Source organism: Ranitomeya imitator, chromosome 1, assembly GCF_032444005.1.
Source record: "Ranitomeya imitator isolate aRanImi1 chromosome 1, aRanImi1.pri, whole genome shotgun sequence".
In the NCBI taxonomy this organism is placed as follows: domain Eukaryota; kingdom Metazoa; phylum Chordata; class Amphibia; order Anura; family Dendrobatidae; genus Ranitomeya; species Ranitomeya imitator.
In genome coordinates, this window is record NC_091282.1 from 1242687281 (window position 1) to 1242702663 (window position 15383).

Here is a 15383-nt window from a genome sequence, read left to right on the forward strand (position 1 = left end):
TTTTCAGGTAGCAGCAATTATTCTATTATTTCCGATGACTTGCAGGACCAAACATTACATAAATTACTTGCTATTTCTCCTGTACCTATTTGCATGTTTTCTGCTTCCGTTAACCATTATAAAAAAAACGTTACTCAGGTTTGTATTACAGGATAATATTATAGATAAAATAAATTGCCTCTTCCAAGAGTCAGAGAGCTATGACTGTCATGCTACCTTTTGGAGGTAGAAATCCTAAAAGTCAATATTGACTCTTTAACGAGCTTTGCACATGAGTTAGGAGAAAAGCTGAATCAGAATTTCAATTTGTAGACACGCGTTTTGGAATGTTGCCCCACCTCGGAGTAAAGCATGAGATTTGATTTAGTTGTATGAGAAGCTTGACATGCCAGTGTAAGGAGACTTAAAGGCTATGCAATGCTCCTATAGGAAATGTAATTTGCAAAGTGCTTCTTCAGAGGCTGCCATGTCAGGCAAGTCACTCTCCATAAGTAGAGATATTACCCCTTAGGATTTAAAAAGGAATTTTATTTGTAATAAACTTGCATAAATTAATAGTACAGGCAAATATAAGAAACTTTGTCATATCAGAGGTATCTGCTTCCTTCTTCAGCTACCAGCAACCTTATCCCCTGCCTCCTGAACTTATCATCCCCATAGAATAAAAGGAATGTTAGTTCACTGTGATATTTTGATAAACCACCTATTATACTTTATATAGAGGGAGAGGAGGCATGAGGAGCAGAGTGAGGAAACAAGCAGAGGGATACATGGAAATTTTGTATAGAGCTTTCTAACAAGTATTTTATCTCATATCAGTACTTGTGTCACACTCAGCTGAGACCTGCTCTATTGTGTCCTCCTTGCTGCTGCTACCTTTCTCTGTGTGTTGTATCTTAGCAGATAGTCTCCCCCACCAGCTCATAGTCGACTAAAAATTAAAAATCCTACACAGGGGAAAAATAATGAAAATGATCAAAAAATAGAATGGACTAAGCTAGTATTATTTCTCATGAGCACAAACATGACAACTTATTCCAGAAAGTTACTTGGAAGTACAGTTACCCTTAACAGGTGATATATCAGCCAGTTATACTACCCTTCACACCAATCAGAAGTGTGCAGGTTATAAAAATGCAAGTGAATTGATGGTTTCTCTTTTGCAAATAAATATTCTTCACAACTGATATGCAAGTGAATCTGGAAGTGTTCAGGGAGAGGCAGACCAGTTCCACTTTCTAAGCTCATGGCTCTATTCTTAGCCTAGCTTAACCTTACAGAAAATGATTGACATTCTGCAGCAGTGCTGTCAATCATCTAGTGGAGGGCAGAGTTAGGATGAGAAAAGGGCTGGGAGTTGAGGCAGTGGAAATGCTCCATCTCCACCAAAGCACTTCCATCCTCTTTTGAATACCACTTCTAAAGTGGATTTCTTTGCAACAGAGCTTCTTTTTGTCTAAAAAATGTATGGATTCACTTGACTTCTTAAAACCACCCGCACACACAACTAATCAGTTTTGGGAGGGAAAGGAGTAGAATGAGATGATAATTTCGCTTTGAGTGGCATTTTCATATCCTTCAAACAGCAGGTAGCACTTGTTTCCTTAGCTGAAACCTATCTATAATGCAACAGCAACAGGTAGGAGAGGGTAGGAGGGAGATGAAGCTGCAGTATAACAACTTCAGCATACAGTAAAAATGCAAGTGAAATGATGTTTTCTCTTTTGCAAATAAATACACTTTATTACTAATAAGAAAGTGAAGCTGGAAGTGTTACGGTCACAAGGGGGCATTCTTTGCGTCTGGAGGAGAGAAGGTTTCTCCACCAACATAGAAGAGGATTCTTTACTGTTAGGGCAGTGAGAATCTGGAATTGCTTGCCTGAGGAGGTGGTGATGGCGAACTCAGTCGAGGGGTTCAAGAGAGGCCTGGATGTCTTCCTGGAACAGAACAATATTGTATCATACAATTATTAGGTTCTTTAGAAGGAAGTAGATCTGGGGATTTATTCTGACGGAATATAGGCTGAACTGGATGGATAAATGTCTGTTATCGGCCTTACTAACTATGTTACTATGTTACTATACAGTATGTGAGACTGCTCGTGAGATATGATGAAGGGAACATAAGGACAGAGATATTTAATTGACTTAGTTATATAGAAACATAGAAAGAAACTAACTATTCAGCAAACATTGGGGAAAAAATTAAAAATCTATATAAGCCATCAGAGGGGAGAGAAAAATATTCTAAATACGTACAAGAAAAATTGTATAAAGGGAATGCCTTCTTGTCTTTTCATGGAGTTTCAATGTTAGTAAAAAATTGAACATAATCATCTCCCTACAGAGTATCTCAAAACTATTTTTTGAAGCCTGTCATCCCTGGCCATGCATATCAAGATGTATGTAGATCTAAGAGAAAAGGCAGGGAAGTACAATCTTCAAGTGAAGCAATGGTATTTCTGGGGTCTAATATTTTTTAGACTAACACAAATTTTGGTTTTCAGAAAGATTGCTGCTTCCGTGTTTTTAGGTCTCCTTGTTGGGTGTTTCTATGGTTAATGAAGTATAACTATAAGTATCTTAGGTCTAAGGTGTAAGGTTTCTCAATCAAGGGTTGATTGTGACTTGCAGGATCGTTACTTCAAACAAGTGGCGCTATAGAGTTCAAGTTGTCTTTTTCCCTGAAGAGGCAATTTGCATATAAGTATCTCATTCATTTTTAAACTTTTATTGACAAATGTATAAAGTTTATGCAAAGACAGAATGTTTACAGTATCGGCCCTTATTTCCCTGTGTTTGCCCTTCTCCTTGGCATCTAGCTATCATCAGCTTCTAGGCTAAATCGGGACTGATGCACAACTCATTCTCACTTAATCAGTGCTTTGACTTTATCACAGTTTCTGTGTTTTTTTATTGTAAACCTGATTTTTAAGGAGAGACCACAAAAGCATTGAGATCTGAGGATTTTCTTGGCCACCGTCCTAACATTTCAGTGTTTTGCCACTTAGTTATTGCTTTTGCCTTGTGACATGGTCTCCAACATGCTGGTAAACGCACTGCACATCACTAAAATTACCAAATTGCTCCTGAATGATTCTTACGTAACATTATTAGTGAGGTCCCTTCATGAATGAAAACACATGAATGCTGTGATGCTAGTCACTTCTCACGGCTAAGCCGTGAGTCAGAGTGGTCAGGGATTCCAAGGTCAGAAGCCAGGAGGGTACGTCATAAACAGAAGGAAGAGACAAAAGCGTAGTCAGGTGACGTTCCGAAGTCAGAGTACCAGAAGGATAACGGATCAGAGCTGAAGGGGTTAAACAGGTGGATGGTCAGAACGAAGTCCAAGGTCAGGCAACAGATCAAGCATATAAAACTCAAGGCACAGGGAGCACAAAGCACAAACCTCACAAGATGAATGTAAGACTGGCATTGGTCTGGGAGAAGCTGTTCTGTTACGTAGGCATGACAATTACACAGGATAGTGAACACCTGAGACAGCCGATGCCTCCCTGTAACACATTGGCTGGACGAGCTGTCAATTAACACACCAACAGCTCAGCACACCCCTGAACCAGACTGGTTCGTCATCCTGTCAATCAAAGTAGTGACAGCTTCAGCACACCGCTGTACCAGATTGAACGGCCGAGCTGTCAGTAACTGCATCCCAGTCACCCTGAGGGGTGGAACCGTGACAAATGCTCTCAGGATGCTTGTTGGCATGACACAAGACCAATGGTAGAGCTCACTTTTCAAACACTCTGAAAGTGGCTTCATCAGAGAAAATAACTTTGCAGAAAGTATAGGGATTGGAGTGCAGACGACTGGGGTAAAGTTATTTCTCTGATGAAGCCCCCTTTGTATAAGAAGACTGCCATGAATAAGAAATAAGAATTGTATCTAAACATCCTCTAAGAGCAATTTATTTAAATAATCCAGGCATCATTTTGGAATTAACATTACTTTTTACAGCATATTGGAGCACAATGTCTCAGAGCAAAAGTGAATCGGTGAACAAAACATTGAAAGTTTGGGTCCATGAAAAGAAAACTCTCCAAATCTCAATCCCATTGAGAACCTGTGGTACTCTGATTAAAACAAGGGGGAAACCAAACCATTTTGTATATTTGCACTTGTACTTTGTACACTTTTTATGAGTCTCTTTTTTTGTCATGATGTTGGCCAAGCCTTCATATTCTATACTTTTTTGTTTCAATAATTTTTATTTTATATTTTTAATCATTAAAAGTCAGGTTTTACTATTCCTACACAAATTTACTCCTTGCTAATATATTCAAGGCAATATATATATTTTTTATTTTTTTAAGTCTTTCTTGGAATTGAGAAGAGTTAAGTAGTTTAATGGTCTTTTGGTCAGTAGGCTGCCATTTGGTTTGACTAAATTAAAACTAATTTCCCAAAAATTGTTTTCGGCAAAGTCACAATTTTTTTTAATTTAAGTTAATTTGTTTCACCTTGAATCAATTCATCATTCTGTATCTGTTTGTAAATCATGGCCTTTGGCTTCAAAGCTAACCTCTTTTGCTGGCATTGACCATTAGTGCCACATTATTAATTAACCCCTTCAAGACCCAGCCTATTTTGACCTTAAAGACCTTGCCGTTTTTTGCAATTCTGACCAGTGTCCCTTTATGAGGTAATAACTCAGGAACGCTTCAACGGATCCTAGCGGTTCTGAGATTGTTTTTTCGTGACATATTGGGCTTCATGTTAGTGGTAAATTTAGGTCAATAAATTCTGCATTTATTTGTGATAAACACGGAAATTTGGCGAAAATTTTGAAAATTTCGCAATTTTCACATTTTGAATTTTTATTCTGTTAAACCAGAGAGATATGTGACACAAAATAGTTAATAAATAACATTTCCCACATGTTTACTTTACATCAGCACAATTTTGGAAACAAAATTTTTTTTTGTTAGGAAGTTATAAGGGTTAAAATTCGACCAGCGATTTGTCATTTTTACAACGAAATTTACAAAACCATTTTTTTTAGGGACCACCTCACATTTGAAGTCAGTTTGAGGGGTCTATATGGCTGAAAATACCCAAAAGTGACACCATTCTAAAAACTGCACCCCTCAAGGTACTCAAAACCACATTCAAGAAGTTTATTAACCCTTCAGGTGCTTCACAGCAGCAGAAGCAACATGGAAGGAAAAAATGAACATTTAACTTTTTAGTCACAAAAATTATCTTTTAGCAACAATTTTTTTATTTTCCCAATGGTAAAAGGAGAAACTGAACCACGAACGTTGTTGTCCAATTTGTCCTGAGTACGCTGATACCTCATATGTGGGGGTAAACCACTGTTTTGGCGCACGGCAGGGCTTGGAAGGGAAGGAGCGCCATTTGACTTTTTGAATCAAAAATTGGCTCCACTCTTTAGCGGACACCATGTCACGTTTGGAGAGCCCCCGTGTGCCTAAAAATTGGAGCTCCCCCACAAGTGACCCCATTTTGGAAACTAGACGCCCCAAGGAACTTATCTAGATGCATAGTGAGCACTTTGAACCCCCAGGTGCTTCACAAATTGATCCGTAAAAATGAAAAAGTACTTTTTTTTCACAAAAAAATTCTTTTAGCCTCAATTTTTTCATTTTCACATGGGCAACAGGATAAAATGGATCCTAAAATGTGTTGGGCAATTTCTCCTGAGTACACCAATACCTCATATGTGGGGGTAAACCACTGTTTGGGCACATGGTAAGGCTCGGAAGGGAAGGAGCGCCATTTGACTTTTTGAATGAAAAATTATTTCCATCGTTAGCGGACACCATGTCGCGTTTGGATAGCTCCTGTGTGCCTAAACATTGGCGCTCCCCCACAAGTGACCCCATTTTGGAAACTAGACCCCCCAAGGAACTAATTTAGATGCCTAGTGAGCACTTTAAACCCTCAGGTGCTTCACAAATTGATCTGTAAAAATGAAAAAGTAATTTTTTTTCACAAAAAAATTCTTTTCGCCTCAATTTTCTCATTTTCACATGGGCAGTAGGATAAAATGGATCATAAAATTTGTTGGGCAATTTCTCCCGAGTACGCCGATACCTCATATGTGGGGGTAAACCACTGTTTGGGCACTCGGCAGGGCTCGGAAGAGAAGGCGTGCCATTTGACTTTTTGAATGGAAAATTAGCTCCAATTGTTAGCGGACACCATGTCGCGTTTGGAGAGCCCCTGTGTGCCTAAACATTGGAGCTCCCCCACAAGTGACCCCATTTTGGAAACTAGACCCCCCAAGGAACTTATCTAGATGCATATTGAGCACTTTAAACCCCCAGGTGCTTCACAGAAGTTTATAACGCAGAGCCATGAAAATAAAAAATAATTTTTCTTTCCTCAAAAATGATTTTTTAGCCTGGAATTTCCTATTTTGCCAAGGATAATAGGAGAAATTGGACCCCAAATATTGTTGTCCAGTTTGTCCTGAGTACGCTGATACCCCATATGTGGGGGTAAACCACTGTTTGGGCGCACGGCAGGGCTCGGAAGGGATGGCACGCCATTTGGCTTTTTAAATGGAAAATTAGCTCCAATCATTAGCGGACACCATGTCACGTTTGGAGAGCCCCTGTGTGCCTAAACATTGGAGATCCCCCAGAAATGACACCATTTTAGAAACTAGACCCCCAAAGGAACTAATCTAGATGTGTGGTGAGGACTTTGAACCCCCAAGTGCTTCACAGAAGTTTATAACGCAGAGCCATGAAAATAAAAAAAAAAATTATTTTCTCAAAAATGATCTTTTAGCCTGCAATTTTTTATTTTCCCAAGGGTAACAGGAGAAATTGACCCCAAAAGTTGTTGTCCAGTTTCTCCTGAGTACGCTGATACCCCATATGTGGGGGTAAATCACTGTTTGGGCACATGCCGGGGCTCGGAAGTGAAGTAGTGACGTTTTGAAATGCAGACTTTGATGGAATGCTCTGTGGGCGTCACGTTGCGTTTGCAGAGCCCCTGATGTGGCTTAACAGTAGAAACCCCCCACAAGTGACCCCATTTTGGAAACTAGACCCCCAAAGGAACTTATCTAGATGTGTGGTGAGCACTTTGAACCCCCAAGTGCTTCATAGAAGTTTATAATGCAGAGCCGTGAAAATAATAAATACGTTTTCTTTCCTCAAAAATAATTATTTAGCCCAGAATTTTTTAATTTTCCCAAGGGTAACAGGAGAAATTTGACCCCAATATTTGTTGTCCAGTTTCTCCTGAGTACGGTGATACCCCATATGTGGGGGTAAACTACTGTTTGGGCACATGCCGGGGCTTGGAATTGAAGTAGTGACGTTTTGAAATGCAGACTTTGATGGAATGCTCTGCGGGCGTCACGTTGCGTTTGCAGAGCCCCTGATGTGCCTAAACAGTAGAAACCCCCCACAAGTGACCCCATTTTGGAAACTAGACCCTGAAAGGAACTTATCTAGATGTGTGGTGAGCACTTTGAACCCCCAAGTGCTTCATAGAAGTTTATAATGCAGAGCCGTGAAAATAATAAATACGTTTTCTTTCCTCAAAAATAATTATTTAGCCCAGAATTTTTTATTTTCCCAAGGGTTACAGGAGAAATTGGACCCCAAAAGTTGTTGTCCAGTTTCTCCTGAGTACGCTGATACCCCATATGTGGGGGTAAACCACTGTTTGGGCACACGTCGGGGCTCAGAAGGGAAGTAGTGACTTTTGAAATGCAGACTTTGATGGAATGGTCTGCGGGTGTCACGTTGCGTTTGCAGAGCCCCTGGTGTGCCTAAACAGTAGAAACCCCCCACAAGTGACCCCATTTTAGAAACTAGACCCCCCAAGGAACTTATCTAGATATGTGGTGAGCACTTTGAACCCCCAAGTGCTTCACAGACGTTTACAACGCAGAGCCGTGAAAATAAAAAATCATTTTTCTTTCCTCAAAAATTATGTTTTAGCAAGCATTTTTTTAGATTCACAAGGGTAACAGGAGAAATTGGACCCCAGTAATTGTTGCGCAGTTTGTCCTGAGTATGCTGGTACCCCATATGTGGGGGTAAACCACTGTTTGGGCACACGTCAGGGCTCGGAAGTGAGGGAGCACCATTTGACTTTTTGAATACGAGATTGGCTGGAATCAATGGTGGCGCCATGTTGCGTTTGGAGACCCCTGATGTGCCTAAACAGTGGTAACCCCTCAATTCTACCTCCAACACTAACCCCAACACACCCCTAACCCTAATCCCAACTGTAGCCATAATCCTAATCACAACCCTAACCCCAACACACCCCTAACCACAACACTAACCCCAACACACCCCTAACCCTAACCACAACCCTAATTCCAACCCTAACCCTAAGGCTATGTGCCCACGTTGCGGATTCGTGTGAGATATTTCCGCACCATTTTTGAAAAATCTGCGGGTAAAAGGCACTGCGTTTTACCTGCGGATTTTCCGCGGATTTCCAGTGTTTTTTGTGCGGATTTCACCTGCGGATTCCTATTGAGGAACAGGTGTAAAACGCTGCGGAATCCGCACAAAGAATTGACATGCTGCGGAAAATACAACGCAGCGTTCCCGCGTGGTATTTTCCGCACCATGGGCACAGCGGATTTGGTTTTTCATATGTTTACATGGTACTGTAAACCTGATGGAACACTGCTGCGAATCCGCAGCGGCCAATCCGCAGCCAAATCAGCACCGTGTGCACATAGCCTAATTCTAAAGGTATGTGCACACGCTGCGGAAAACGCTGCGGATCCGCAGCAGTTTCCCATGAGTTTACAGTTCAATGTAAACCTATGGGAAACAAAAATCGCTGTACACATGCTGCGGAAAAACTGCACGGAAACGCAGCGGTTTACATTCCGCAGCATGTCACTTCTTTGTGCGGATTCCGCAGCGGTTTTACAACTGCTCCAATAGAAAATCGCAATTGTAAAACCGCAGTGAAATGCGCAGAAAAAAACGCGGTAAATCCGCCATAAATCCGCAGCGGTTTAGCACTGCGGATTTATCAAATCCGCAGCGGAAAAATCCGCAGAGGACCAGAATACGTGTGCACATTCCTAACCCTAACCCTAGCCCTAACCCTAACCCTACCCCTAACCCTACCCCTAACCCTACCCCTAACCCTACCCCTAGCCCTAACCCTACCCCTAACCCTACCCCTAACCCTACCCCTAACCCTACCCCTACCCCTAACCCTACCCCTAACCCTAACCCTATTCTAACAGTGGAAAAAAAAAAAATTCTTTATTTTTTTATTGTCCCTACCTATGGGGGTGACAAAGGGGGGGGGTCATTTATTATTTTTTTTTATTTTGATCACTGAGATATAATCTATCTCAGTGATCAAAATGCACTTTGGAACGAATCTGCCGGCCGGCAGATTCGGCGGGCGCACTGCGCATGCGCCCGCCATTTTGGAAGATGGCGGCGCCCGGGAGAAGACGGACGGGACCACGGCTGGATCGGTAAGTATGATAGGGTGGGGGGGGACCACGGGGGGGGGGATCGGAGCACGGGGGGAGGAATCGGAGCGCGGGAGGGGTGGAACGGAGCGCGGGGGGCGTGGAACGGAGCACGGGGGGACTGGAATGGAGCACGGGGGGGTGGAACGGAGCACGGGGGGGGGTGGATCGGAGTGCAGGGGGGGGTGATTGGAGCACGGGGGGGTGATTGGAGCACGGGGGGAGCGGGCACGAGCACGGGGGGGAGCGGAGCACTGGACGGAGGGGAGCCGGAGCAGTGTACCGGCCAGATCGGGGGGGTGGGGGGGCGATCGGAGGGGTGGGGTGGGGGCACACTAGTATTTCCAGCCATGGCCGATGATATTTCAGCATCGGCCATGGCTGGATTGTAATATTTCACCCGTTATAATGGGTGAAATATTACAAATCGCTCTGATTGGCAGTTTCACTTTCAACAGCCAATCAGAGCGATCGTAGCCACGAGGGGGTGAAGCCACCCCCCCTGGGCTAAACTACCACTCCCCCTGTCCCTGCAGATCGGGTGAAATGGGAGTTAACCCTTTCACCCGATCTGCAGGGACGCGATCTTTCCATGACGCCGCATAGGCGTCATGGGTCGGAATGGCACCGACTTTCATGACGCCTACGTGGCGTCATGGGTCGGGAAGGGGTTAATAAACAAGGCCCAGTTAATGATGATCCTTTGGCAGTCTCTAGGGCCAGCCCAACCTTATCTTTTAATATTTAGTCTGTGGTTCAAGGACTTGCTGTGGACTGGCTTTGATGAGATCTTCTGAATTACTTGTGTATTAGCACCCAATTAACAATTTTCCATTTCCTGGTTGACACATGAAACTTCGTCTATGTAGCTGTAATATACATCAGTCCAGTAAGATAACGCTACTTCCCATGGTTCAGTACAAATTCTGGCTTTATTAAAATCCTATTTGTTAAAATGTTTTCTATAATGAAGAATAAAGTCATATAAGTGAGATGATTATGTTTTGATTGCTCGACAATAATCTTCTACTGTGACATTATCATGACGCTCCCTCCTGAAAAAAGTGTGTGCTCTCATCTGCTTGCTTTTTATCTTCATTCTTTTTTCCTCGTCTCTTGCATTCTCTTTTCCTTCCTCATTTTTTGTTTCCTATTTCCCCTTTTTATCCTCTCACTTTTTCAAGATAAATATAATATACATGTTGAGGACATTCTTTTACCCTATTGTATGTATTTATATTTAAAAATAATTTTGGAAAAGGGTTTTTTAAATAAATTTGAGTGAAAGTTCAACGTCGATCTAGAACAGGGGTCCTCAACCTCTAGCTCGGGAGCTACATGTGGCTCGCAGTCCCATAATTATGGCTCGCGGCTGTATTCCAGCTTGGTGCATAAGCTCCAGGTCTAGCAAACAGGTATGAAGAGCACATCTCAAAATGGTGGATTTTGTGAGTAGCCCTCCACAGAAGAGCAGATCTGGATGCACATATACTGGTCTTAGCAATTTAGAGATAAATTTAAGTATGGTATGCTGGAGACAGGATGATACTAGATGTGAGATGAGGTGCTTTAAGATGGATGTTCTAGAAGATCATTCAGGGGAAGAGAGAAAAGTGATATAGAATGCTGTCAGATGAATTCAGTTATCTCATTCTGCACTTTGATATGTACAGAGATACGTAGAGATTGTGGAAGCCAGTTGGGCCAACATTTTCAAATTAAACTAAATTACAAATCTTGATAATAAAATAATCAATAAAATACATATATTTAAAATTTTATATGTCCCATTATAGCAGCATTTTTACAAACATTATCATCGCTATCCCCAATGGGGCTCACAATCTAAATTCCCTATCAGTATGTCTTTGGAGTGTAGGAAGACACAAAAGAATCGGGAAGAAACTCATGCAAATACGTGAAGAATATACAAACTACTTGCAGAAGTTGTCCTTGGTGGGATTAGAACCCATGATCCTAGCACTACAAAGCTACAGTATTAACCACTGAGCAGCCCTACTGCCCACTAAGCCACCGTGCTACCAACTGAGCCACCGTATCATGATGTAAAGGGATGCCTGCTGGCCAGTTTGTGTCATCATGTCATCATTGACTTCCACTTTTCAAAAAAGTAACCATCTGATTCTTGTGTCCAGTTGCATTATGTTTAAATACTAAATTTGCTAAGCTATCCAAGTTTCCAGAATGGAGTCATAATGCTATTAGCACACAGATGCAAACATTGTGACTGCAGGTATCATCAAATTTTATTTTAAGAATAAAAGACAGATAAAGTATTACAATAGATAAACCAAAGTTAACTTAGAAACTTGAGTTCTATAAACATTTCTGCAAGGTTGTTAAGGACTCTTATTTTAATTTCTTACAAAACAAATTCTATACATCATCACTACATTTTAGTAATATCATTGAACAGGCTGCAACTCACATTACTATCAATCTTTGGCCAAACATAGAGAGTTGTGGTATAAACATCTCCCAATAGAGTATCGCAAAATTATAAGTTTTTCTCAACACTGGTGTCGTAAGTTCACACATCTCGAGATATGTAGAGTCAAGTGGTAAGGTAAGGAACGCTGAAAATACATTTTTAGTTGCCATAATATCATTACATGTAATGATTATCCTTAAAATAAAATAAATATTTTCTAAACCTTTTGAATTTTATAGGCAATCATGGCCCAACTCCCACAAGAAGAGAAGGCCAAAATTGCAGAACAAGTAGAGATCTTCCATCAAGAGAAAAGCAAACTAGATGCTGAAGTTGCCAAATGGGATGACAGTGGTAATGACATAATTGTGTTGGCCAAACAAATGTGCATGATCATGATGGAAATGACAGATTTCACCAGGTAAGAATAAATAAGTTGTCCACAATGCAAGTAGTTCAAAATAAAGTGTAAAATGTGTGTGGACTAGTATCCTCACAGTTAAGATATAAATATAAAAAGCAAATTGGTACAGTATAGTAATAGTCATTGGAGGCAATATAAAAAGAGGACAAGCCAGAAGACAGGCCACTTCTTATGTTAAATGGGTTTTCTGATTGGTGGGAGTGTGACATTAATGTGTCACGACTCTGTTGTGAGGTGTCCCGGGACCAGGGGCTCCTTCCCTGTCCCTACTGATAGGAGGTGCCCTACCTTGCCCTTTTCCCAGGGTTACTTCTGATGGTGAAGATGCCAGGGCCACGTACATTGCCTTAGCTCCTGAATCGGCCCTCAGTCTGTACCCTTCCTCCACCCAGAGTAGAGGGGAATAGCAATGTACCATAATTAGTGTTGAGCATTCCGATACTGCAAATATTGGGTATCGGCCGATATTTGCTGTATCAGAATTACGATACTGAGTTCCGATATTTTTGCGATATCGGAAATCGGAATTGGAAGTTCCTATAAGTTCCCAGTCATCTTCAGCGTGTGCGGTGCGTATGGTTCCCAGGGTCTGGAGGAGAGGAGACACTCCTTCAGGCCCTGGGATCCATATTCATGCAAAAAATAAAGAATAAAAATAAAAAATATGGATATACTCACCCCTCCGACGAACCCTGGCTGTCACCGCTGCAAGTGTCTGACTCCGTTCCTAAGAATGCAGAGAGTGAAGGACCTTCGATGACGTTGCGGTCAGGTGAGCGGTCAGGGTCTCCTTCAGACCCTGGGAACCATCCAGGATCACTTCCGATATTTGTGTCCCATTGACTTGCATTGGTATCGGTATCGGCGATATCCGATATTTTTTGGATATCGGCAGATCCCATCCCATACCGATACTTTCAAATATCGGAAGGTATCGCTCAACACTAACCATAATACACCAACCAGACTAACAAGGTAATATGAACAGAAGGAAATGAAAAATACCAAACATACAAATATATAGACATGAACAACAGACGTATGCACCAGGGATTGAAGGTTGGGTAAACCCAAAGTGGGAAAAGAACATAGTGTGACGCCCAGGAGACCGGGGTACCCAGCACCGGACCAATGGGGTCTGTCTCTTGAGGGGGATGTCACGGGTGGCTTGACCCGGTGCTGTGGTCTCAGGCAATGCACAGTGTAAGGGGTATCGTGAGGGAACAGGCACTTACTTGATCAGCAGCAGGTTCTCCCGGCGGTGATGATCCTGATCCTGGATAGATAGCTATCGTCCAAATGAAAGTCTGAGGCACTGAAACGTTTAACCAGTTTACTTCAACATAAAGGGATTTACAACCAGTCCTGTCACCGGAGTCTGTATGGGAACTCTGAGTTACTTTGACCCTGCCGGGGTCTTCGCCTCTTATTGTACGCAGTTTCTATGTGGCCCTGCTGCTGTATGTGAACTGGCTGCCGGCCCAATCTGTCCCCTCTGGGTCCTGGTTCATCGGGCAACCCGAGTCCTTTTATTGGCTTACCCCCTCCGGGAGTACCGCTGAACTCTGTGTCTGTTGCTGCGTCCGGCCCTAGTGAAGATGATATCACCTCACGTTTTTCCGGTTGCTGTATTATATATAATGAATACAGCCACGGATCCGGTATCCGTCTTTGCGCCTGTTCTGGGTAGTGATTAATGCTACCCGGTTCTCACAATGTCCTTTTTCTCTGTCCCTCTTCTCCTCAGGCCGGTGATTTGGGCCTGGAAACCGTCATAGGGCTGTTAGAAATTCAGCTGTATGACCTCTCACTTTCAGCTCCTTAGACCAACTGCCAGTTCTTCTCTCAGGCCAGAATGGATCAAGGGGAGTCTCTGGAGCTCCCCCTTCTGGCTGGAGGTGGTAGTGCAGTCTTGCTATTTTAGTATTCGTATTTAGTGTCAGTAACTATTTTTGTGGCAAATACCCCTAGGGGTGCCACAATAGCAACAGTTCCAGATAAATCCACCAAATGCCTGCAACAACCTCCAACCAGGCAGCAAATGCTTCTGATAATGAGTGATAGCCAGGACTTACCATATATACTCGAGTATAAGCTGACCCCCCCTAATTTTGCCACAAAAAACTGGGAAAACTTAATGACTCGAGTATAATTCTAGGGTGGGAGATGCAGCAGCTTAAAAAATAAAAATAAATACCAATAAAAGTAAAATTAATTGAGACATCAGTATAGGAGATTTAAGTATAGGAGATTTAAGGATATGGCTGCGGTGCAAGGAAACTTCAGGCCATTTCCTGGGCAATATGAACCATGGAGGAAAGAAGAAAAAAATCCAACAAGTGCTATTTTTATGAAAACAAATTTTTTTTTTGCTGTTTCTATATTTTTTCCTCTTCTCTCCATAGCTACAATGTTAAAGGAAATAAGAAATAACCAGGCATTAAAAGAGTCTATTAGTTCTATCCCACAATGGAAATTTGTAGTAGCGCAATCCACAAAGTTGAAGGCTTCTAAATTAAATTTTAAGTACCGTATATACTCGAGTATAAGCCGAGATTTTCAGCCCAAATTTTTGGGCTGAAAGTGCCCCTCTTGGCTTACACTCGAGTCAAGGTGGGTGGCAGGGTCTGCGGGTGAGGGGGTGAGGGCGCTGAGGCTTATTTACCTGCTTCCAGCGATCCTGACGCTCCCCCTGCCGTCCCACGGTCTTCGGTGCTGCAGTTCTTTCCCTCTTCAGCGGTCACGTGGGACCGCTCATTAGAGAAATGAATAGGCGGCTCCACCTCCCATAGGGGTGGAGCCGCCTATTCATTTCTCTAATCAGCGGTGCCGGTGACCGCTAAGAGAGGAAGAGGCTGCGGCACTGAAGACAGCTGTCCGGGGGAAGGAGCCGGACGCCGGGACCAGGTAAGTATGTCATATTTACCTGTCCCCGTTCCAGCCGCCAGGCGTCGCTCCATCTTCCCGGCGCTGCTCTGTCTTCCCGGCGTCTCTCCCCTCTGACTGTGCAGGTCAGAAGGCGCGATGACACATATAGTGTGTGCG

At 42.6% G+C, this 15383-nt stretch overlaps 1 protein-coding gene across 3 annotated transcripts in view; it reads left to right on the top strand.

The window, feature by feature from the left end:
* The window catches only part of CTNNA2 (catenin alpha 2), a 1798423-nt gene that overhangs the window by 1495755 nt on the left and 287285 nt on the right, over positions 1-15383 (top strand). For all 3 annotated transcript variants that reach the window (XM_069745159.1, XM_069745158.1, XM_069745160.1), the window contains one exon: positions 12154-12335. In XM_069745159.1, coding sequence (XP_069601260.1) covers positions 12154-12335 — 182 coding nt within the window. The remainder of the gene's footprint in view (positions 1-12153; positions 12336-15383) is intronic.